Genomic DNA, 24,115 nt, shown 5'->3' with positions numbered 1-24,115 from the left:
TTAATGTGGATAAATGTCTGGTTATCCACTTTGGTGGCAAGAACAGGAAGGCAGATTACTACCTCAATGGTATCAAATTAGGTAAAGGGGCTGTTCAGAGAGATCTGGGTGTTCTTGTACACCAGTCAATGAAGGCAAGCATGCAGGTACAGCAGGTCGTGAAGAAGGCTAATAGCATGCTGGCCTTCGTAACAAGAGGGATTGAGTATAGAAGCAAAGAGGTGCTTCTGCAGCTGTACAGGGCCCTGGTGAGACCACACCTGGAGTACTGTGTACAGTTCTGGTCTCCAAATTTGAGGAAAGACATTCTGGCTATTGAGGGAGTGCAGCGTAGGTTCACGAGGTCAATTCCTGGAATGGCAGGATTGCCTTACACGGAAAGACTGAAGCGACTGGGCTTGTATACCCTTGAGTTTAGAAGACTGAGAGGGGATCTGATTGAAACGTATAGGCTTATGAAAGGATTGGACACTCTGGCAGGAGGGAACATATTTCCGTTGATGGGGGAGTGCCGAACCAGAGGACACAACTTAAAAATACGGGGTAGACCATTTAGGACAGAGATGAGGAGAAACTACTTCACACAGAGAGTGGTGGCTGTGTGGAATGCTCTGCCCCAGAGGGCAGTGGAGGCCCAGTCTCTGGATTCTTTTAAGAAAGAATTGGATAGAGCTCTTAAAGATAGTGGAGTCAAGGGGTATGGAGATAAGGCTGGAACAGGATACTAATTAGGAATGATCAGCCATGATCATATTGAATGGCGGTGCAGGCTCGAAGGGCAGAATGGCCTACTCCTGCATCTATTGTCTATTGTCTATTGTCTATTGAGACCAGCCTGTGATTCTGATCCTCATCTTCTGTCTGTGCTGTGAAGTAACATAGTGCAGATACAGGGGTAATCTGATGTAGGGTGGTGCCCTTGAATAAATTAGCAAGACTCACTTTGGATGTTACCTCAATGCAGTAACGGTCAGTGAAGTAGATGACATTTCTGAAGAAAACCACCTTCAGGTTGGGTGGGGATGGAGCAGGTGAGAGAATTCACAACAAAAAAGGAATTACTGTTGTTGTGAAGATCCAGCTTTGGAGGCTATAAGGAATCCAAACTATCCATGCAGCAGACTTAAAGAAAATAATCATTAATGATCTGAAACGGCCAGTTCGGCTGAGGGCAAGGGTTATAATTAGATCTTCGTATTTAAATCTGTTTAGTAAATTGCAGCTACATTTAGTCTAAGTGATATCTATGGGCTGATCTGACACCTAGGAGACTCCCTAGCAGTGTTGTTTGCAAAGACAGAAGGAGGAGGAGTTTATACAACCTGACATTATCATACTATGAGAAAGTTGTATGGTGGTATAGTGGTTAGCACTGCTGCCTCATAGCTCCAGAATCTGGGGTTCGATTCCAGCATTGGGTGACTGTCTGTGTGGAGTTTGCGCATTCTCCTTGTGTCTGTGTTGGTTTTCCCCGGGTGCTCTGGTTTCCTCCTACAGTCCAAAGATGTGCAGGATAGGTGGATTGGCCATGGGAAATGTAGGGTTACAGGGTAGGGGTCGGGATGCTTTATGAAGGATTGGTGTGGACTTGACCTGCTTCCACACCGTAGGGATTCTATGATTCCAGATAGGGCAGATGGAAATGCAAAATAGGACCTCAATTCAGGTTACAGTTGCAAAGGCAAAGATTAAACCAATCTTGAGGATCTCAGACTTGTATAATGATTTGCCTGAACCTTTATCCCTGTAGCTGTACACAGCAACTCATTCACTGGAGCCAGATTATTGGAATAATTGATTGCTTAAACAAACAAAGACTGATTTTCAATTATGGCACTCCAAAACTATAATTGCTCAATGACCAAGTGACAAAGGGGATTGTGGTAGAGAAGGTGGTACATACCCTTCACTGACACTAAAGCTGACAGGCAAGCTGTGGTAACCTATGGAGGGAGTGCTACTAACGTATGAGGCATCAGGCCATGGAGAGCACTGCAAAGAAGAATGATGAGCATAGTTCAGTTGGCATCTCTTAAAATCCAGCAATGCATGAATAAGCTCTCATCACATAAAAGACAACAGCTTTTCCTCTGATGGGTCATGCGTAGAAACTGATCGTTGAACCTGCAACAGCTCTGGTATTTTTGTGTACTAAACAAAGCAGAAGATTTAGAACTGTCGAGAAGCTAAGAAATACAAGATGCTTCGACACACAAAGTAGGAGGACAACTTTAAAACAAACATGTATCGTAAGGAATCCCAGGCTTTACATTGAGAATCAGAATTCAAAACTAAAGAAAGCACACTGAGTGTGAAAAATTATTGCTTCAACTGAAGTTAAGGATATCATATTGTTTTAGATGCTGAATCTCGGAAAAGATATTAAGGCTTGGATTGATAAGTGGCAAGCCATATTCACATTACCCAAGTACCAAGCAAAGGCCAGCTCCAAGTAGATGGAATGGAATTACTCCCCCCACCCATTAGTGAGATGACAATTGCTGACTGTCTCACCATCAATAGCTTGGAGGTTACCATTGACCATAAATGTAACCAGATCAAAATTGAAAGCTGTCCAGATATTGCTAACATCAGACACTGGAACCTTCCCAACTGAGATGACTGCAAACCGTGCAATCATCAGCAAATCGTGATCACTTCTGACTTTGTGTTGGACAGAAGGTCACGGAAGATGGTCGAGTCCAGGACACTACCCTGAGGAACTCCTGCAGAAATGTTCTGAGGCCGAGATGATCAGCCTCCATCAAACACTGGAGTCATACCTGACACAAAGGAAGATGACAATCAGTGGAAAGTTTCCTTCTGACTGACTTGAATTTTGCCAGGGCCACTTGATATCACACTCAGTTAAATGTTGCCTCACTGTCAGCAGCAGTCAATCTGATTTCATTTTGACATGGTTAATAAAGAGCAGATTATTTATATGGTCAGTAACATAAAATCTAGCGGGCTTAATCTTAATGTAACAAGATCATAAGAAACAGCAAGATTAGAACATTGAGGTGTCCATTCTACTTGATAAGGTCATGACTAGTCTGACTGAAGCCTTAACTCCACTTTATCACCAAAATCCTTCAACTTCCTTGTTGAACAAACATCCGTCTAGCTTAGCCATGAATATACTCAATGACCCCGAGCTCCCCTGCTTTCTGTGGAAAGAATTTCACAGACTGACAATCCTCTGAGAAAAATGTCCTCTTTAATCCACTGGGAGTTCTTCTACCTTTAAAACATGCCCCTAGATTTCCCTGCCTCTCTACATCCAACTCAGAATCTTATCTGTTGCGATAGATCACCTTTTGCTCTTCTGGCATGGTGGCTCAGTGTGGTTGGCGCTGCTGCCTCACAGCGTCAGGGACCTGGGTTCGATTCCAGCCTCACGCGACTGTCTGTATGGAGTATGCACATTCTCCCAGCGTCTGCGTGGGTTTCCTCTGGGTGCTCCAGTTTCCTCCCACAGTCCCACAGGTGAATTAGCCATGCTAAATTGCCCATAATGTTAGGTGCATTAGTAAGAGGGAAATGGGTCTAGGTGGATTACTCTTCGGAGGGTCGGTGTGGACTTGTTGGGCCAAATGGCATGTTTCCACACTAGGGATTCTAATATAAACTCCATAACTATAGGCTCAACCTGATCGAGCTTTCCTCCCATGACAACTCCTGATCTCTGGAATCAGCTAGTGAAACTTCTGTGAATTGCCTCCAAAATAAGTACATCCCTCTTTAAGTAAGAAGTCTGAAATGGTACATTGTATTCTAGCTGTGGGCTCCCCGGCACCCTTTTTTCTTGGAATGTGGGGATCTGTTTTCAACAACTGCCTAACAAATGCACTTCAGGACAAAGGGAAGCTTCCAGAAGCATTTCAGTGTAATCATTTTTTCCTCCCTCAGTTCAGAGAAAAAAAAATACTTCAACATAGAAACAAAACGATATCATTGATTTGTGAGATAGTAACACAGAGGAACAGGTTCAGGAAAAGATCAGATATTCATGGAGAGAAATTAATCAGAGGATGGAAGAAACAACTTTGTAGTGAAACGGACACCAAAAGCTCAACAGAATGCATTCCTATAACATTGCAATGCAAACTCCAACCTCAAGTGCACCATCTCTCCTGATGACAGCACAGGACCCCTCATAATGCAATGTCATTGTAAGCGGACTCAAATGCACGGACGTAACATTGATCCAAAAAAGCTAGATTCCCATTTACGTAACTGCTTTATCCTGTCTTTGAAACAAGCCACGGTATTTTACACAAATTATCTTCAAGAAACTGCTTTTGGAGGTAAATTGTGCAAGTTAATATCCAACAAAACAGCAGTGAAGTGAATAATTAGTTAATTTTATTTTGATGGTGACAAGTTGTGGACTAGGTCATTGTGTGATTTTCTTCAAATAGTAACAGAGGAGCTTCCAACCATTCATCTGAAGAGGCAGACTCAGTTTAACATTTTGCCTGGAGACTCGCTCAGCACTGCACTGCATGAGAGCACAAGTAGGGTTCACTTGCTCATTTCCATGCTAGCCCTGATTCTTCACCCACTCAACCAGCATGAAGGAAAGATGAGAGCTGCCCAGGGCCTGAAGCCCAAAACCTCTGGTTTGGAGTTCGAAGAGACAACAACTGAGCCAAGCTGATACTCAAATCAATTCATTCGATTCTTGCACCAGAAAGCACCTCCAAGTAATGACATGATTTTGAATAAATTTCACTTCTACGTGTAAAAATACGTGAACCAAGTAAAAAGAAATTGCCTGAATCCAAAAGCAAATTTTGATCTTGAACATATTAGGGAGGTGAAGCATTAAAATGAAATATTTGAAATGAAAACATTTTATTCACTTGATTAAAGCATTTCAGTAAACAAGTGTAAATCCGGCCTCTGCTGGTAGGATCTGTCAAAACCAAATGCCGTGGATGCTGGAAATGAAAGTAAAATGTTAGACGCACTCAGCACATTGGCAAGTATCTGTGGAGAGAAAATATTAAGAATTAATATTTCAGATCAATTCTTTTAAATTAGAGCAAAAGGTCATCAACCTGAAAAATAAGCTCATTTTCTCTCTCCACAGATCCTTCCTATGCCACTGAATAAACTTCACTTCCTTCCTGAAAAAAAGTATTACAAACCAAAACTTAGAACTTCAAGCTACCAGCATTAGCTGCGGTGTCTACAGCATTAAGTATTTCTGCTTAAAGACCACGAATATAATATGTATGTTCCACTTGCAGTTTGGCAAAAATACGTTTCAAGAGACAGGAACCAACATCAAATTACCAATAGATTATATCCTACAGATCCAGACTAGTTCTATCAAGTTAATCGGGTAACCCTGTTGAGCATGCGTTGGAAGATAAAGAAAGAACCAGCCTTAGTATTGATTAGCAACATATAAAGTAGCACTATGCCTTCAAGAAATGAAGGTGTTGCAGTTCAGCTCTGCAAGTCTTAACAGTGCTTTTAATCTGATTTTTAAAACATAATGTTTCAGCTGATCATTTGATGTTAATGGAATGGTTTTTCACACAGCAGTGCTCTTGCTCATAGAAATCTGTGTCAGGAAAACTTTCTACACTGAAAACCAGGGCACAAATTCTTGAAAAATATCAATTTTTATCAGTACTAAAAACAGATAAAACAAAGTATATCAATAATCATCGTATTGTGTCAACAGTGGCTTACAGAAGACTAGATGATGGGGTTGGCACATTTGGTGGAATCTTAATTTACATTTGTTCTTGTCTCAGTGTAAGAACTTGCGGAATTTAACTCCTACCTCAGTGAGAATTGTTGTGTCGTATGAATGCTGATATTTTTCTCTTTCTTTCGGTGTTCGTTTTTCTATCTTTTCCCGGTCGGTTTTCTGTTTTCGATCTGCTCCCTTTGGCTTAAAGACACGCACCATTATAAATGCATTCGAGAGTTATAGGAATCCAGGAGAGAGTCAACACACCTACAATACTGTGAATAGTTTTACACTCTTTACCTAAGAAAAGGTATACAGCTATTGGAGGCAGTCAGAGAAGATTTACAATGCTGATATCAGGTAGGGAGGGACTGTCTCACAAGGAGAGGGTGGGTAAGTTGGCCTGTACTTATTGGTAAATGGAAGAACAAGAGACAGCCTTAATGAAAGACACAAGATTCTTATAGGACTTGACAGGGTGGATGTGGAATGGTTGTTTCCCCTTTTGGGAGAGATTAGGGCCATAGGGCATAATCTCAAGTAAGGGCTGGTCGATTTAAGGCAAAAGTGAGGAGAAATTTCTGAGTGAATCGTTGGAATTCTTCAACACTAGATGCTGGGTCATAAGCAGTAATCCTTCTGATTTTATTCAGGTCTGTGCATGACAATGGCTTCCAGGAGCACAAACCAAGTATTGGCACATCAATCAGTGTGCACAGATCTTCAGTTTAAAGGGAACATTGATCATTAAGTATGTTCAAGGCAGATTTTTAATCTGTAACAGAATCGTGGATTTTGGGGAAAAGGCAGGGAAGTAGAGTTGAGGAATATCAGACCAGCCATGATCTCATTGAACAGCAAAGCAGATCTGATGGGCCAAGTAGCCTGCTTCTACTCCCATCTCCTTTGGCCTTACACCAAGCAAAGGTGAAAACAAACATAAGCTCAGCTGAATAGTGAGTAAAAGAAAAACTGCGCAACCATTTCAGTAATATTCCAAAAACAATGTTTTGGAAAATGCATTTAAGGTTCAATTAATACAGCTCCTGTACAAATGGGGGAAGAAGCGAATACAGTGAGGTTGGGAGGACCTAAGAAGATGCAACAGATTGACTGAATGACCAAGATCTCCTGATCTTTAAAAAAAAAGGCCATGCATAGGGCATGTTCAAGACTTGGAAGCAATTATTTTATAAGATGATCAGAGGAATAGAGTAGACAGTCAGAAGCTTTTCCCCCGGGTACAAGAGTGTTACAAGGGGACATAAATTTAAGGTGAAGGGTGGAAGATATAGGGGAGATGTCAGGGGTGGGTTCTTTACCCAGAGAGTAGTGGGGGCATGGAATGCACTGCCCATGGGAGTGGTAGAGTCAGAATCATTGGCGACCTTTAAGCGGCATTTGGATAGGTACATGGATGGGTGCTTAATCTAGGATAGAAGTTCGGCACAACATCGTGGGCCGAAGGGCCTGTTCTGTGCTGTATTGTTCTATGTTCTATTTCCAACAGATCTTATTGGACTGATAGCTCTTGCTCTGAAATTCCTGGCATAATTCACCAGCAATATTGCCCTGGTGAGGAATTACCCACAGAGGGCTAAAAGACAACTAAAGCCTGGGTGTAGTTCATGTTCCAGCAGAAACAGAGCTGGGACCTGCCTGCTCGTTCTGGCCCAGAGAGGGTAAGCAGGGGACAAGCAGCCACTATAATAGAAAGAAAGTCTACCAGGAAATGGGCTCAGCATGGGCAATGATGTGAGGACATGCCTTAGGCGGGGCACATCTACCATGCTGTACTAAGGCAGACCAGCATTAACACGATTTCCTACAGCATGCAAAACAAAAGGAGCAAGATGGACATGAAGAGTTGCTTCAAAATGGAGTCTGCTTTCAGTTGATCATCAAACAGTTCTGACAATCACCTTCAATTTACCTTGACACACAGTAAGCAATCTAACGCATACCTTGAACACTTTGACCTGGCAACTTGCAGAATGCAAGTGTTCTGTATAGTCCCCATTCGCGTTTTGTTTAAACGTGTCAATCTGGATGCGGAATGGAACCCCTTTCTCTCCACCATGCTTCCTGGGAGTGAACTCTGTACTGATACAGTGGACCTGAAATAAATGTTTGTCACATTTTACAAATATTGACAATGACAATGCAAAACCAGAAACATGACACACCGGATGCCCTATTCAGATTTGGGGCCCTAATTTCAGCCTCTGATACACTGGCTGGACTTAGAGACAAGTGATGGGCAATGAACTGAAACTTGTGGCCAATGCTCAGTGTTGACTACCTCAAAGAGGACATGCCAATGGACTGAAATTTGTTTGAATTTCATCAAGTGTTGTGGGTGGTACCAGGTCAGCCAGCTTTTAATGCCCATCACTCATAGGCCTTGAGATGGCTTGAGTGAGGTCCCTTCTTGAACCTCAGCAGTTCACCTGGTGTCAATATATCCATAATGTTGTTAGTTAAGGAAATCCAGATTTTTGAGTGGCAGTGAAGGAATGGCAACATATTTCCTAATCGAGATAGTGGCTAGTCTGCACGGGATTTTGAAGGTGGGCAGCATCCTATCTACCTCTTGCTCTTTACCCTCTAAAGGTTGTGGAGTTGGAAAATGGCGCCGTCGAAGCATTGAATCTCTTAAATGGTAAACACTGCTACCACAATGTGACAGTGATGGAGGAAGCGAACATTTGTGGATGTGGTGTCGCTTTGCCCTGAATGGCGCTATGCACCTTGAGTATTGTTAGAGCTGCACCCATCCAGACAAGCAAAGAATACTCCATCACACTCCTGACTTCGGCTTTGTCGACAGTGGACAGGTTTTGGAGAGTCAGGTGGTGTGTTACTCACTGCAGGATTCCTCGTTTCTGGCCAGCTCTTGTAGCCACAGTATTTGGTTTCTGGTATAAGTTTCTGGTCAATGGTAATCCCCAGAATAACAATGGTGGAGGATTCAGCAATGATAGTGCTATTGAATGTCAAAGGGTGATGGATATACCATGTTTGCTGGAGATAGCTTGTGTTTGAGTTTGGGCTGCATTTATTGTTGTCATATGTACTGAGATATAGTGAAAAATGTTGTTTTGCATGCTTTATATGCAGATTGCCAATTATTAACAAATACCCTACAGACTCCCAGGTCTTGCAGCATGAGGAGCTGTGAATGAAAGTATTGGTTTTAAACAGTGAAAGTGTCAGTTGTGTTCACAGCCAAACTGAATGGGTCTCTGAATTCAGAACTGCATCAAAGACTCAGGTATTGAATTAATAAACCCAACGCTAGACGAAAGGTTACAGCACCTCCTGTTACTCTATTCTACATTGTGTTAAAAATTGCAGCATGCTATTGTAGTAGAGGTGGTCACTTTACCTGAACAAATACAGAAGTCCTTTTGGCAGGATGCCAAAGAAATTCAATGGAGTTTAGTTGTGTCGGATTTGCTCGAGGATCCGCAATACCGACTGACAGAGGTATGTCTGTGAAAAGTTACATTATATTTGAAGGTTACTTTCACAACAGGAGCACACAGCACTGTCACCTTTACCAAAGTAGGATAGCTTGCACAATGAGTGCTTCTGCAGGGACACACCGTGCCAAGACCTCAATCTCAAGTCAACGATAAAAAATTCCGAGCAAACTGTAACTGTTAATTAGCATGCTGTTAAACAGCTGTCTTTTACATATAAATATTCAAAACCATGTCTGCATAGGCCCAGTAATGACTAAATCCTAGTGTTTTGTCATCTTGGTGTTCTTGGTAATTTATTCAATTCAATTTAGGTTGAGTTCAGTAAACTAGTAGTAACAACTACCCTACACACTTCCCTCCCTGCAGCATTGTGCTGGTGTCCCCAGATTTAGTCAGCTATTTAGTTTTCAGTGAAAGGAACACAAAGATTTGCTGACCCATGTCTAGAATACGGTCTCCTGGGCGACTCCATTTCCAGCCCTCCAGCTGCTGGTGCTCCATATACTGCAAGCGACGATCATGGAAAACCACACGGATAATGCTCTGCAAAACAATAGGCAATTCACCGATTGTTAACCCAACGGGAATTCTGCAACAGCGCTCCATCCTGAGGCAGCAAAATGGGGAACATGGACTATCAACCAGTTATATGGAAGTAACAGTTCCAGTTGGTTACCACTGACCCACACGGTAAACCGTACCAGACGTAGAAAGACTGTTTCTACAAGATTAGGTCAGAGGCTGAGTAAGTAACTCCCCTCCCATCTTCCCAAAGCCTGGGGGCGGCACGGTGGCTCAGTGGTTAGCACTGCTGCCTCACAGCACCAGAAACCTAGGTTTGATTTCCACCTCAGACAACTGCCTGTGTGGAGTTTGCACGTTCTCCCCGTGTCTGCGCAAGTTTCCTTCGGGTGTTCTGGTTTCCTCCCACAGTCCAAAGATGTGCAATTCAGGTGAGTTGGCGATGCTAAATTGCCTATTGTGTTAGGTTCATTAGTCAGGGGTAAATGTAGGGGAATGTGTCTGGTTGAATTATTTTTTCGGAGGGTTGTTGTGAACTTGTTGGGCTGAAGGGCCTGTTTCCATACTGTAGTCTAATCGAAGTCTGCCCTCCATCTACAAGCTCAACTCAGGAATGTGATGGAATACTCCCCAGTTCCTTGGGTGGGTGCAGTTCCGACCTGATAACACTCAAGAAGGTTAACACTGTCCCGGGGTACAAGGGGTGGAAAGGGGGACAGGTGGTCTTGAGGATGAAGAGACCATGGAGGTGAGGGAGCACTCAGCTGAAGGCACCTACTCTAAAACGGGTGACCTCAAGGTGGAAAGTAACCCTAAGGGCTTCAAGGTCCAAGGGAGAATGGGTTGCATACTCCACTTCAATGGTTATGGGCAGGTGTCAGGACAGTAGAAATGGTGCAGCTCCCCTGAGGGGTGCGAGTCTGGAATGTTGTGTCCTATATTCACTGTCAATACATCCTCTCCAATGATGAAGGGCTTTTGCACGAATCGTCGATTTCCCTCTCCTCAGACGCTGCCTGACCGGCTGTGCTTTTCCAGCACCACACTTTTGGCTCATCCTCTACAATAGTCGATATTTCTCAATCCCCTCACCCCTTTTACTAGATCTCTCAATTTGTAGAAAGCATACTGTTTATTAAGTTGTGGATAAAGACACGGTGGGATTTAGAAGTGATGTTCTCTGTACATTTCCTATCCCTTGGACAATGCTGTATCTCTACCAGGGACAGGAGGAGCCAATTTGCTTTCAGATCTCTGATAAGGAAGGCATACTTTCACTGTCTCTTGTCAAAACAACAACAGAATCTGCCTTTTCTAGACAAGGAATGTTTTTTTTTAAATCTTCCAAACACTTACCTTTATATACTTGTCAACTACTTCCTGGCAATCTCCAGGTTTTCTGTTGTCAAACATACGAATTTCGTAAGACTGACCTATTTAGAAAAAACTAAATGTTGGTACATTCTACACCAAAATTGGAAACAACTTAATTCAAATTACACAATAATTCAAATTAATTTTTTTAAGCAGTACATTTCACACCTTCCTGTGTTACTCAGTATTAAATGCCAGCTAATTCAATTTTATTGAGCGCAAATAAAGAGTTATCTATTTTACTCATTTGCAACGAGAACTTTAACAAATAAAGCACCATCCAGATCATTCCAGAACGAATGTGGGTTAGATGTGACTGTGTCAGAATAGATTCTACACTCCAACAATGCTGTCACTTCAGAAGTGGACAAGTATTTTTAATCACTGGACTATTACTCCAGAGAGAAAAAAAAACAAAGAACCATGAACAATGTTTCTTTTAACTACTCCCACTTTCTTCCGGTCAGAGAGGTGGCTGTGAGTACTTGCAAGGGCCTCAGTTATGCCTGTCTCTTTGTTCCAGTCCTATTCCAGCCCCCAGCCACAACTCCCTCTCCAGCATCTTGATAACATCATCTGTGCTGCTGCCTTCTCTTGTCCAGAATTGGAAAAACTTATCTATTTAGCTTCCAATTTCTACTCCGCTCTCAGCTTCAGCTGGTCCAACACTGACTCCTCCTTTGCCTTCCTTGATATCTCTGTTTCCAAGGATAGGCTGGCCACTGCACTCCTCTCAGACCATCCAACTTCCATAGTTACCTCAACTATACATCCTCACTCCCGGCTTGCTGTAAAAGCTCCATTCCATTCTCCCAGGTCCTCCATCTCATCTGTTCTGATAATACCAACTTCGACAAGGGAGCCTCGAAAATGTCCACCTTCTTCCTCAACCGAGAATTCCCCAGCACTGTAGTTGACAACATCCTCAGCCATGTTCAACCCATCTCCTGCACTCTGGCCCTCAGCCCCTCTCTTCCCTCCCACACCAATGACAGGGTCCTCACCACCTTCCCACCAGCATCCACATCCAAAGGATCATTAGCTGCCAGTTCTGCCAGCTCTGGTGGGATACCACAACCAGATACATTTTCCCCCTCCCCTCCCTTGTCAGTGTTCCGCAAGGACTGTTCCCTCCAGGATGTCCCACACCCAACAAAACCCCCACTCCTCCCACAGCACTTTCCCTACAACTGTAGAAGGTATGCAGTTACTTCTTCCGTCCTCACTAAACAAGGGCCCAAAAACACTATCCAGATGAAGTAACACGTTTCACTCAATCTAATAGGAGAAAGGAATTGGGAATATGGGATGGCGTCTTTACAGGGGGCAAGGTGGGAGGAGGTGTAATCTAGGTAGCTGTGGTGCTCCCATGAGGAGGTTGAACAGTTCATCCACTTTACTAACACCTTCCACCCTGACCTCAAATTTACCTGGACCATCTCAGACTCCTCCCTCCCCTTCCTAGACCTCTCCATTTCTATCTCGGACAACCAACTCAACACGGACGTTTACTATAAACCGACTGACTCCCACAGCTACCTAGATTACACCTCCTCCCACCTTGCCCCCTGTAAAAACGCCATCCCATATTCCCAATTCCTTCGCCTTCACTGCATCTGCTCCCAGAAGGACCAATTCCAATACCAAACAACCCAGATGGCCTCCTTCTTCAAAGACCGCAATTTCCGCTCAGACGTGGTTGATGAGGCTCTCCACCGCATCTCCTCCACTTGCCGCTCCTCTGCCCTTGAACCCCGCCCCTCCAATCGCCATCAGGACAGAACCCCACTGGTCCTCACCTACCACCCCACCAACCTCCAGATACATCATATCATCCTTCGTCACTTCCGCCACCTCCAAACAGACCCCACCACCAAGGATATATTTCCCTCCCCACCCCTATCGGCATTCCGGAAAGACCACTCCCTCCGCAACTCCGTCAGATCCACACCCCCACCAACCCAACCTCCACTCCCGATACCTTCCCCTGCAACCACAAGAAATGCAAAACGTGGGCCCACACCTCCCCCCTCACTTCCCTCCAAAGCCCCAAGGGATCCTTCCATATCCATCAGAAAATCACCTGCACCTCCACACACATCATTTACTGCATCGCTGCACCCAATGTGGCCTCCTATACATTGGGGAGATAGGCCGCCTACTTGCGGAATGTTTCAGAGAACACCTCTGGGACACCCGCACCAACCAACCCAACCGCCCCGTGGCTGAACACTTTAACTCCCCCTCCCACTCCGCCAAGGACATGCAGGTCCTTGGCCTCCTCCATCGCCAGACCATGGCAACACGACACCTGGAGGAAGAGCGCCTATTCTTCTGCCGAGCAACCCTCCAACCACAAGGAATGAATGCAGATTTCTCCAGCTTTTGTCATTCCCCTCCCCCCACCTTTTCTCAGTCCCAACCCTCAGACTCAGCACCGCCTTCTTGACCTGCAATCTTCTTCCCGACCTCTCCGCCCCCACCCCCTCTCCGGCCAATCACCCTCACCTTAACCTCCTTCCACCTATCATATTCCCAATGCCCCTCCCCCAAGTCCTTCCTCCCTACCTTTTATCTTAGCCTGCTTGGCACACCCTCCTCATTCCTGAAGAAGGGCTTATGCCCGAAACGTCGATTCTCCTGTTCCTTTGATGCTTTTCACTCAATCTAATGTCTTACATTTGCTGCTCACAATGTGGTGTCTCTACTTTGGGGAAACAAACTGGGTGACTGCTTCAGAAAAAATCTACATACCGTCTGCAAGAAAGACCCTAGACTCAGATTGCAAGTTTGCTCGCTGAGCTGGAGGTTTGTTTTCAGATGTTTCGTCACCATACTAGGTAACATCATCAATGAGCCTCCAGTGAAGCACTGGTGGTATGTCCTGCTTTCTGTGTCTTGTGCTGTTAAAGTGGGCGATATCATTTCCAACAAAAACTAGCCACCAGGATACATGAACATCAACTAGCCACAAAACGATATGATCCTCTCTCACTGGTATCCTTACATACCAGATGAGGAAGGACACCACTTCAACGGGACAACACATCTATCCTAGGACAAGCCAAACAGAGACAAGGATGAGAATTCCTAGAAGCATGGCATTCCAACCGGAACTCTATCAGCAAACACATTGACTTGGTCCCGATTTACAACCCCCTGAGAAAAGAACAGGAAATGACATCACCGCAGGAAATGACATCACCAACCCAAAGAAACCCAAACATACAAATAGAAAGCAGGAATCATCAGCAGTGCTGCGTCCAGAGGCTCATTTAAGATGTTACCTACTATGGTGACGAAATTTCTGAAAATGAACCTTCCAGCTCAGTGAGCAAACCTATATCCAGGATATCATTTCTTGTCCTTTTTCTCAGAAATTGTTAAGTGGTGTCCAAATCGATGTGTTTATTGATGGGAGCCAGGCCTCAAGGAATTCCTTTGTGTGTCTCTGCCACTCAAATCAGAATTCCATCAATAAACACATCGATTTGGACCTCATTTACCAGCCTCTGAGAAAAAGAACGGGAAATGATATCACCCACCTTAAGAAACCAAGACACACAAATAGAAAGTAGAACAGAACCCCAGTGCTTCACACTAAGCTCACTGATAAATTTACCTAGCATGGTGACGAAGTGTCTGAAAACACCCTTCCAGCTCAGCAAGAAAACCTAGAACCTAAGCCTCAACCTGAGCTATGGGCCAGGTGCTGACAGGTGGACTAGATTGGGTTGGGATATCTGGTTGGCATGGGTGGGTTGGACCGAAAGGTCTGTTTCTATGCTATACATCTCTACGACTCTAAATCCTAAACTTCCAGTTGCCTGCCACTTCAACGCACTACCCTGTTCCACAGTTCAGCACAAGCTGGAAGAACAGCATCTCATTTCCTGCTTGGGAACCCTATTGTCTTCTAGACCCAATATCGAGTTGAATAATTTTAGAGTTTGAGGCACCTTCCCCCACACCAGGTCTTATTACCAGATGCTCTGCTATTACACACAACCTACTGTCAGCCACTAATAGTCCCCATTAGTAGCTATTTATTCTCCCAGGCTGATCATTTGTCTGTCCAAATGAACATAGAACATAACATTGCAGTACAGCCCTTCAGCCCTCGATGTTGAACCGACCAATCTGAAGCCCATCTAACCTACACTATTCCATGATGATCCATACATTTAGCCAAAGTTCTTCTCTCTCTTTGGGCTCTCACTCTACTTATTGTTTATTCCTTACCACCTTCCCCCACCCCATCCAATCTTTTCCTAGCTACCATCAGTTCTGAGGAAAGATCACTGGTACTAAACATTAACTCTAATCTCTCTCCACAGAGACTGCCAGACTTGTTGAGCTTTTCCAGCAATTTAGTTTTTCGTTTCTGGTTTCCAGCATCCGCCATTCTTTCATTTTTTTTAAAGATCTGCGGGTGCTGGAAATCTGAACCAAAAACAGAAATTGCTGGAGAATCTCAGCAGGTCTGGCAGTATCTGCGGAGGGATATCAAAGTTAACATTTCAGGTCCTGTGACCTTTACTCAGAACAGAAATATGGGGAAGGGGGTGGCGTAGTGCTATTATTGCTCGACAATTAATCCAGAGACTCAAGTAATAATCCATGGACAGCAGACAGTGGAATTTGAATGCAATAAAAATCTGGAAATAAGAGTCGAATGATGAACATGAATCCAATGTCAATTGTCAGGAAAAACCTATCTCATTCAGTAATGCCCTTTGGGAAGGATTTATTCATGTGGTCTTCCTGCAGTAACCTGCATGACATTTAACTTTAAATTATTCGCCATTCTCGATATCAGTAGATATTACCACACTGCCTCGATAATTACAGAATAAAGAGACAATTTTAATGCAAGTTACCAGAGTCTTGAAAGTACAGCTCAGCAAATTCACTTCCTTTGAATACTCCCTATGTAATCATAATGTCATTATGGACACAACGTGGTGCTCTCAGAATTTTGAAAATTAAACTCTTTTAAATGATCCCTGTGTGCTATTTCAAACACCCAGTTTTAACCCAGCCAACATCAAAATTCAACATTTGTTAATTTGGACCTGTTTTCAGTAAACTGAATATTATTCCAAAGTCTGTATACATGTTAATCTATATAACACTTCAACTATGGCTCATATTGTCCAGGGATGTGTAGGCTAGGTGGATTAGCCATGGGAAATCAGGGTTACAGAGATAGGGGAGGGGTTGGATCTGGGTGGGATACTCTTTGGAGGGTCAGTGTGGATTTGTTGGGCCGAATGGCCTACTTCCACACGGTAGGGATTTTATGACTCTACAAACTGTCAATAGAAAACAGGTGACAGATACAACAGCAGCATGCAGTAAAATAGCATTTCATTCAGATATTTCATAAACTAAAAAAAAATCTTTTGGGACTAAACTAGCAAGGATTTACAGCTTCCCAATCCTATTTCACCTCCATCTCACTCAATCTATGCTGGAACAGTGCAAATCTTGGCAACATGTTCCAGATGGTGAGAACTAACAAAGAAAAATATTTAATGAATTTGTTGGGAGCACAGGGCTTGGAAGTCATTCATCCTTTGTTCTTAATGGACAAATTACACATCCCCACTACATTCAACATACTCCAGTGAATCCTCTGGAGATAGCTGGTTAGGAATGGAGTGAAAACAGAGAGGAAACTCTCTCATTCTAAATTTGTGGGCAGAACCAAAAATCGTTGTCACGGTGGAATCAAGTTTAAATTATGAAAACGATGTAAGAAAGAGAGCTCACTTGAAGAGTGAGATTTGGAAAGAATGAAGAGGAGAAGATTAGCAAAGGCAACTCTCAACTTGGATACCTTGGTTGAGGTAAGTCAGTGTTTCTTCATGGAGCTTGACAGCAGGAGATGTGGCTGCACAGAGCACGTACTGGAATGGGAGTACTTTAACACCATTTCCTGGAGACAGATTTGATTCCTCGTGTTTAAAAACTGGAAGTGATAGAACATCGCTGAAACGGAACAACAGGCATTCATCAGCTGCAGAAGGCTCCATCTAAGCTCACTATACTCTTGGTTTCAGGTTGAAGTTTCAAAAGGATAAAGGCAGATTTTATCAGGATGAAAATAAGGACTCTTTGCATTACTGTATTGCTGAAAACAAAGATATATTTTGTCAAAGTTCTTCTGTCTTGCTCTCATCAGGACAAATTGCAAGAATACCAATATAGAGGAAAACTAACATTTCTACTGTACGAGCACAGAATGCTGATTGGTTAGCAAGTGGTGTCAGATTGCTGAAGTCCATACCATGCAAATTCCAGAGGTTAACGATGATAGACTGGCAATTAACAGTCAATGTTTAAATTTCAAACCAGAGGGGTTGACTCTAGTTGGTCAGGACATTGCCCTGAGAAATGAATCTTTGAATAGCTGTCACCTATTCTGTGTTGAGTGTGTGCACATGTTATTTCAATCTGTGTAAGAATACGTGCAGCTTCCTAAAGCCATAAATACTCCACATTGTGAGCTCAATTAACAATCCTACATTGGTTTGCCCATATTCAGGATTACTGTATTGGGGATTTATGAATTTCAATGCTAATGTGATGCCAGATATGCCCTATTTCCCAATGGCAGGCATTTCATAACAAATACTAAAACCCTTTGAATCTTCACAATAAACAGGGTACTCACCACAGTCAATCAACCTCCAATCGATAAACTCACAACACAAATGTCCAATACTAGATGTGAGTCTACATTTGGATAACATTTGCTGGATAATCCTGAGTGTGTCAAGAATTACACTGACAACCAGTTTAGCCTCATCTGTTGCACTCACAGTGCAGTGCATTGGAAGTTATATTTAAGGTCTAGCCAGTTGCCAACTTCCCTCTGCTCCATGCACTGGGCTTTCCAGATATAGTACAGGGCATATTAATAAGGCTGTCAGCTACTGATCATCTTAATCCTAGATTAACTAGATTTGCTTCATTTACTGTTGGTCATAAAAGGAACAACCAGGGAGATCTTCAAACTGGCAACACATTATTGAGTGTGGCAGATGTCTCCCCAGTTCCCATTGTACAATGCTCAATAAAAGCTCAGTTGGCTGGGTTGTAATGCAGTGGGTTCAATTCCTGCACTGGCTGAGGTTGCCTCGAAGGACTCTCTTTCTCAACCTCACTCCTTGCCTGAGGCATGGTGACCCTCAGGTCAAACCAGTACCAGTCAGGGAAACCCAATTTTCCGGTAGGATATCCCACCCAGACCCAACCCTTGCCCTATCCCTGTAATCCTGCTTTCCCGTGGCTAATTCACCTAGCCCACACATCCCTGTACAATATGGGCCAGAGTTGGAGTGTCATATAGTTTACCTGTACTTTCACAGTGCCAAGTATTAAAATATTTCAGTTTTGGAAGTCATTATCAAAATCCAATTTAGATTTAGAAGATTACAATGAGAGTGAATTGTTGTAGAATGGACTACATTGTGAATCTCCTGCTGGTTTATTGCAAAGTATCCTAATGGTAATTTAACCCAGCAGACACAGCATCAAGCTGCCTCTTCAGAAACCTGTTCTACCTGCTCCCCAACTACATTAATCAACCTCAGCCCGAAACTTAAAAATGGCTTGTTTTCTGATGTCATAAAGCCAGCCAAGGAAACAGTCTGAGAATGTTTCCATGCTGCAACATACGTTGTCGAGATTAGCAGTAGCAAAGTCAAGGATTCGAAGTGTGATGCTTAACATAAGATTCTCCTTCTCAATGTAGTAATGTCTCTATAATCATTTTTTTTTAAATCACAGGAGTAGCCCCTTGACCTTGTTTCACCATTCAATGAGATCATGGTTGATCTATGACCCAAATCCATATCCTTACCTTTAACCCATATCCATTAATACCACTCATTGTCATTCTAGAAAGACAAAGGCAAGACAAGAATGTTGCAGACTGATTAGATTAGACAGATTCCCTACAGTGTGGAAACAGGCCCTTCTGCCCAACAAGTCCACACCGACCCTCCGAACAGTAACCCACCCAGACCCATTTAACCCTGACTAATGCACCTAACACTATGGGCAATTTAACATGGCCAATTCACCTGACCTGCACATCTTTGGACTGTGGGAGGAAACCAGAGCACCCAGAGGAAACCCACGCAGACACGGGGAGAATGTGCAAACTCCACACAGACAGTCGCCCAAGGCTGGAATTGAACCTGGGACCGTGGTGCTGTGAGGCAGCAGTGCTAACCACTGAGCCACAGTGGCACCCATAAGACCCTCGGTCTATGAACAATCTGCATGAAACCCAATGATTACTGTGAGCAAGAAAGACCATTTGGCCCATCGTAATTCAGTCAGGAAAAACCCTATCATCATGACACAAGAAATCAAAATGCAGTCTGATGGTAAAGTTGTAACATTTGATCTTGTTTACATTTATCTCATCTTAGTTTGTGGCACCTTTTGTTCTCCTATCGTCTGTGTTCGCTAATCTGCATTGGTTCCTAGTCATGTAATGCCTCAATTTTAAAACTCATCTCACCCCTTGTCTTCAATCCCTTACAGCCCTGCCTTCACTTTTCTGTAACCACTACCTGACTATCTTTCGAGAGGTTGGCATCTCCTCCAATTCTGGCTTTGTGCACCCAGCCTTAATTTTGGTGGTTGTGCCTTCAGTTAACTTCTGTGATTCCTTGCACAAATTTCTTCAACTCTCTCAAGCTTTCTTCTATTAATGCTCCCGAAAGTGTATCACATTGACCAAAGATTTTTTTTTCCAAACATCTCCCATTGTATCAAATCTTGTTAGGATAATGCTCCTGGGAAGTGCTTCCGTTCCATGCATAAATGTGATAGATGTCACATTTCATGTCAAAATGGAAAAAGGTTGGCAAATCCATCCTCTTGTTGCAAAATGGGTAATTTTCCTGAAGTCTCATTCTAATGATAATATCTATTTATACCAAAGCTACAAAACTAGATACACCATTGCACACAGATCACCCTATAATCTGAATATATTCTATGGTTTTGTTGATTTTCGACACCTTGTTATGGTCCGTCACTTTAGTCAGAGACAGGTGATGCAAAAACCAATTCTTTCATAAAAGCAATAATTCATGCACAACAGATTCAAAAGCAAGGCACCACTTGGCCAAGTACAGTTTTGCATTTATGGCGTAGATCAACATGTTTCTTGTCTACATTGGCCTAAGACTTCCTTAATGTTGGCCTGACTCCTTTTGAAATCCTAACTTCTGGATCTCCTGATATTATGCACAATTCATCTTGTAATGTTTTATATGAAGCCCTTATTTTTACACTTTCAGTTCTCTTTCCTCACTCATTCATACCATCATTATAAATACAGGGCCACTACCTGCCAACTTTAATGACTTAAGCACATACACACCCAGCTTTCTCTGCTCTTGCATCCAAGTTAGAGTCATGTCTTTTATTTCATTTAGTCTCTCCATGTTCTTCTGACCTAAATTAATTACTTCCCATTTCCTTGCATTAAATTTCAGCTGCCACTTGTCTGCCCCAATCTGTCTGCTCCAGCACCCAATCTGTGTACATTTAAAGTGCCAGACCACCCTCTTCACAGTTCACAATACTTCCAAGCTTTCTATCATCTGTAACTTTTTAAACTGTTCTCTGTAACTCAAAGCCTATATATGACTCATATGGCAAGGCAACACAAAATTACTCAGGATACAATCCTGGTGTCTATGTTTTAAACATGCTATTGCCAAAACACAGGCTGGTTTATTACAGTATTGTGGAATAGTAAAGGGAAAGGGCCACGAACAAGGTTGAGTGCGAACCCAGATCTGACCTTGCCTGTTTGTGTACTGTATCTTCCTTTCCCAGTTTCTCTCCTCACACCCTCACCTCCTGGGGCCCTAACAATAATAGCCTGGGTGGTTGCCGATCTTAGGCGGGCTGTTTATTGATAGTTGTCTAAAATTGTCTAAACTGGCCCCTCAAAATATCAACAATGAATTCAATATTTTCATTAGCCTGAAAAAAGGACAGAAGAAAATCTGTATTTATAGAACCTCTTATTCAGTATCTAATATCAGTCAACTTAGAACCTTTGCACCACTTCACAACAGGCACTACTGATAAAGCTAATTCCCTTACCACTGGGAGAAAGCACAATCTAGCTCCTATAAATAAACAATATGTTGTCTGCAACTGAACTCGTCATTATCTAACCCTATAGATAAAGGATTGCTCCCTGTAATCATGATTTATCAAATTTCCAGTTTTTTTCCACACAACATAAACCTCTTATTTGATATTTCAATAATCAAAAAATACACATTGCTCAATTTTTAAAATTGTTAATGGCTCGCATGGTTTAACTTGGGAAGTCCTAAAGTTGAAGGAAAATACAATTGGAAACAAAGTAAAAACTGAAGTGATCATTTTCAAAGGTGAAGGACATTAATAAATGGCAGAATGCAGAAAAAGGCCCCATTCCTGATGAAGGGCTTTTTGCCCAAAACGTCAATTCTCCTGCTCCTCAGATGCTGTGCGTTTCCAGCACCACACTCTCAACTCTATCTCCAGCATCTGCAGTCCTCACTTTCGCCCAGAATGCAGAAAAAGTCTGTTCAGCCCATCGTTTCCCTGAAAACTCATTCAAGGACTAATCCTAGCCATCCCACTTTCCCTGCCCCAGTTCCATTAGCCCTACAGTTGAGTCACAAACTGTCCTCAAGCTTTTTACAGCTCAGAAAAAGACCATTCAAACATCATTGTCTTACTGACCATCAAATATCTATATATGTGTTTATATATTTTACATATGTATATGATTTCATATTCCAGCTCTTAGCCTGTTCTTCCTTGTATGCTAAGCCATTGCCAGTACTCATGTAAATATGTTTTGAAGCTTCCTACCTCTACTGCCCTTCAAGCTAGTGAGTGCCAGATAGCCGAGGTAAAAACAATGACTGCAGATGCTGGAAACCAGATTCTGGATTAGTGGTGCTGGAAGAGCACAGCAGTTCAGGCAGCATCCAAGTAGCTTCGAAATCGACGTTTCGGGCAAAAGCTGAAGGGCTTTTGCCCGAAATGTTGATTTCGAAGCTACTTGGATGCTGCCTGAACTGCTGTGCTCTTCCAGCACCACTAATCCAGTTCCAGATACCCACAGCTTCCTGGGTGAAAAATGTTTTTCCGCAAATTCCTTCTCACACCCCCACATTAAAAAGTGCTAGCCTGTTTACTGCACCATCTCCCCCACCTGAGCTCCTCAGAAATTGTCCAAGTCCCCTGCTCTAACTAGTCACTCTGAATCTCTCCAGCCCAGCAACATCTCAGTGCCTCACAAACACTATCTTACTTATTTTTAAAAATCACACAACACCAGGTTATAGTCCAACAGGTTTATTTGGAAGCACTCGTTTTCGGAGCGCCGCTTCTTCATTGGGCAGACTATAACCGGGTGGGGAGGTGTGTGATTTTTAAACTTTGCCCATCCCAGTCCAACACAGGCTCCTCCAAGCCATTGCACTGTTTCAAAACAGTTTCTACCCTACTGTTGTTAGAATACTGAATGGACTCACAAACTCTTAACTTTCACCTGTACCTGTATTGCCACTGTTTACCTATTATTTACCATCTATGCTGCTTAACTATGGGATCTGCCTGTATTGCTCGCAAGACAAAACATCTCACTGTGCCTTCGTACAGGTGACAACAAATTCAATTCAACTCATTATTGATTTTTCTCTCACACTAAGTACTTAACCTCGAATCAAAAACAGGAAACAAAATTCTGCCCAGTGTGAAAGGTGCAAACTAATCAGCCACCCTTTCCCGTTTGTCTGGGCAGGGATTTTTTTTATGGGGTTTTTTTTGACCCAGCAAATAGTTGGTTTTTTTTCCAGTGTGTGCTGTTTTATATATTTTTGGAACCTACCAGCCACTTACCGGAGGTAACTGTTTCCCGGTTGCTGCTGATGGTGGGGGAAATGTTCGGGCTGTGAGTGCCAAAACAGCATTGTGCGGTTGAAGCTGGTCTCCAGGGAGGACGGAGGGAGATGGCTCGGGGAGCAGAGGGGAGCACTTCCCTGTGATTGCATCCGCGGATCTAACTCGGCCCGGTCTCCCAGCGCCTGTTTTTATCAGCCCCGGGATTCGTCAAGGTCGTGACACACTGTTGGAGGGACTGCCCCTCGCAGCCACGGCACACCTCGCCGTATTTCAGGCTGTCTCACCACCCCTTTCTCACATTTTCCACATTGCATTTCAGTTACGTAACAGCGATTTGACACAAGCGCCTGTTTACCAACTTGTTACATCGCCAAGCAGCGGGCTGGATAAAATGTTCACGCTGGCAATTCAGTGACACACACACACAGAGCGCCCCAGCCTCTCACCGAGCCCAGAGTGCAGCAGCCTCTGTCAAAAAGGACCCTGTGACAGTGGGCTGTTGTGGTGCAGGGGTAGTGTCCCTATCCCCTCAACCAGGAGGGACATGGTTCAAATCCCTTCCCGCTGCAGAAGTAACATCTCCAAATTATTCGATTAGGAAAACTAGGTTAAACACAAAAATCTAATGGGTTGGGCTTTTATGCTTTAAATCCCGCCTCCTCCAGAGGTAACAGCTTGATTAGAATAAAGTGTAACTTATACAACTAGCAAAATATGGATTCTCACAATAGATTTGCATTTTTTAAACCCACATGTCCATCCTGAGTATTTTAGTTGGAGTGAAACAGTGTGGATAGTGTTTGAGTTTTAAATACGTGCATTTATCCTCTACTTTTTCACAAAACTTTTGGGGCTTTTGCTCAAACATTTTTGTTTTGGGTGGACGAACGGGAGGTGTCACCCCAAATTCTCCTGATATACACATATTAATCCAGGCGCATTTAGTCACAACAGGAAAGGGACTGCAGGTTTACAGTTGGCTATTGATATCAGTTTGATCTTAGGACGCAGTAGATTCCCGGAAAACTGGAAAAAGTGACCGGTTCAGACCAGTACGAATCAGTGTGCCTGT

The 24,115-nt window shown here is 43.2% G+C and overlaps 1 protein-coding gene across 2 annotated transcripts in view; it reads right to left on the bottom strand.

The window, feature by feature from the left end:
* The window catches only part of tfcp2l1 (transcription factor CP2-like 1), a 45,565-nt gene extending 22,102 nt beyond the window's left edge, over nt 1-23,463 (bottom strand). The window contains exons 1-8 of one of the 2 annotated variants that reach the window (XM_072579865.1): nt 23,041-23,463; nt 16,940-17,091; nt 11,080-11,156; nt 9,639-9,744; nt 9,102-9,208; nt 7,678-7,830; nt 5,804-5,914; nt 1,904-1,992 (exon numbers count right to left, since the gene is read on the bottom strand). In XM_072579865.1, coding sequence (XP_072435966.1) covers nt 1,904-1,992; nt 5,804-5,914; nt 7,678-7,830; nt 9,102-9,208; nt 9,639-9,744; nt 11,080-11,156; nt 16,940-17,091; nt 23,041-23,192 — 947 coding nt within the window. In that variant the 5' untranslated portion in view covers nt 23,193-23,463. The remainder of the gene's footprint in view (nt 1-1,903; nt 1,993-5,803; nt 5,915-7,677; nt 7,831-9,101; nt 9,209-9,638; nt 9,745-11,079; nt 11,157-16,939; nt 17,092-23,040) is intronic. The other variant, XM_072579866.1, reaches the window with a different exon arrangement.
* Between the last annotated feature and the right edge of the window lie 652 nt (nt 23,464-24,115).

Source organism: Chiloscyllium punctatum, chromosome 10, assembly GCF_047496795.1.
Source record: "Chiloscyllium punctatum isolate Juve2018m chromosome 10, sChiPun1.3, whole genome shotgun sequence".
NCBI lineage: Eukaryota > Metazoa > Chordata > Chondrichthyes > Orectolobiformes > Hemiscylliidae > Chiloscyllium > Chiloscyllium punctatum.
The sequence above is the reverse complement of the archived record's forward strand: the minus strand, read 5'-3'. Positions and strand labels throughout refer to the sequence as shown.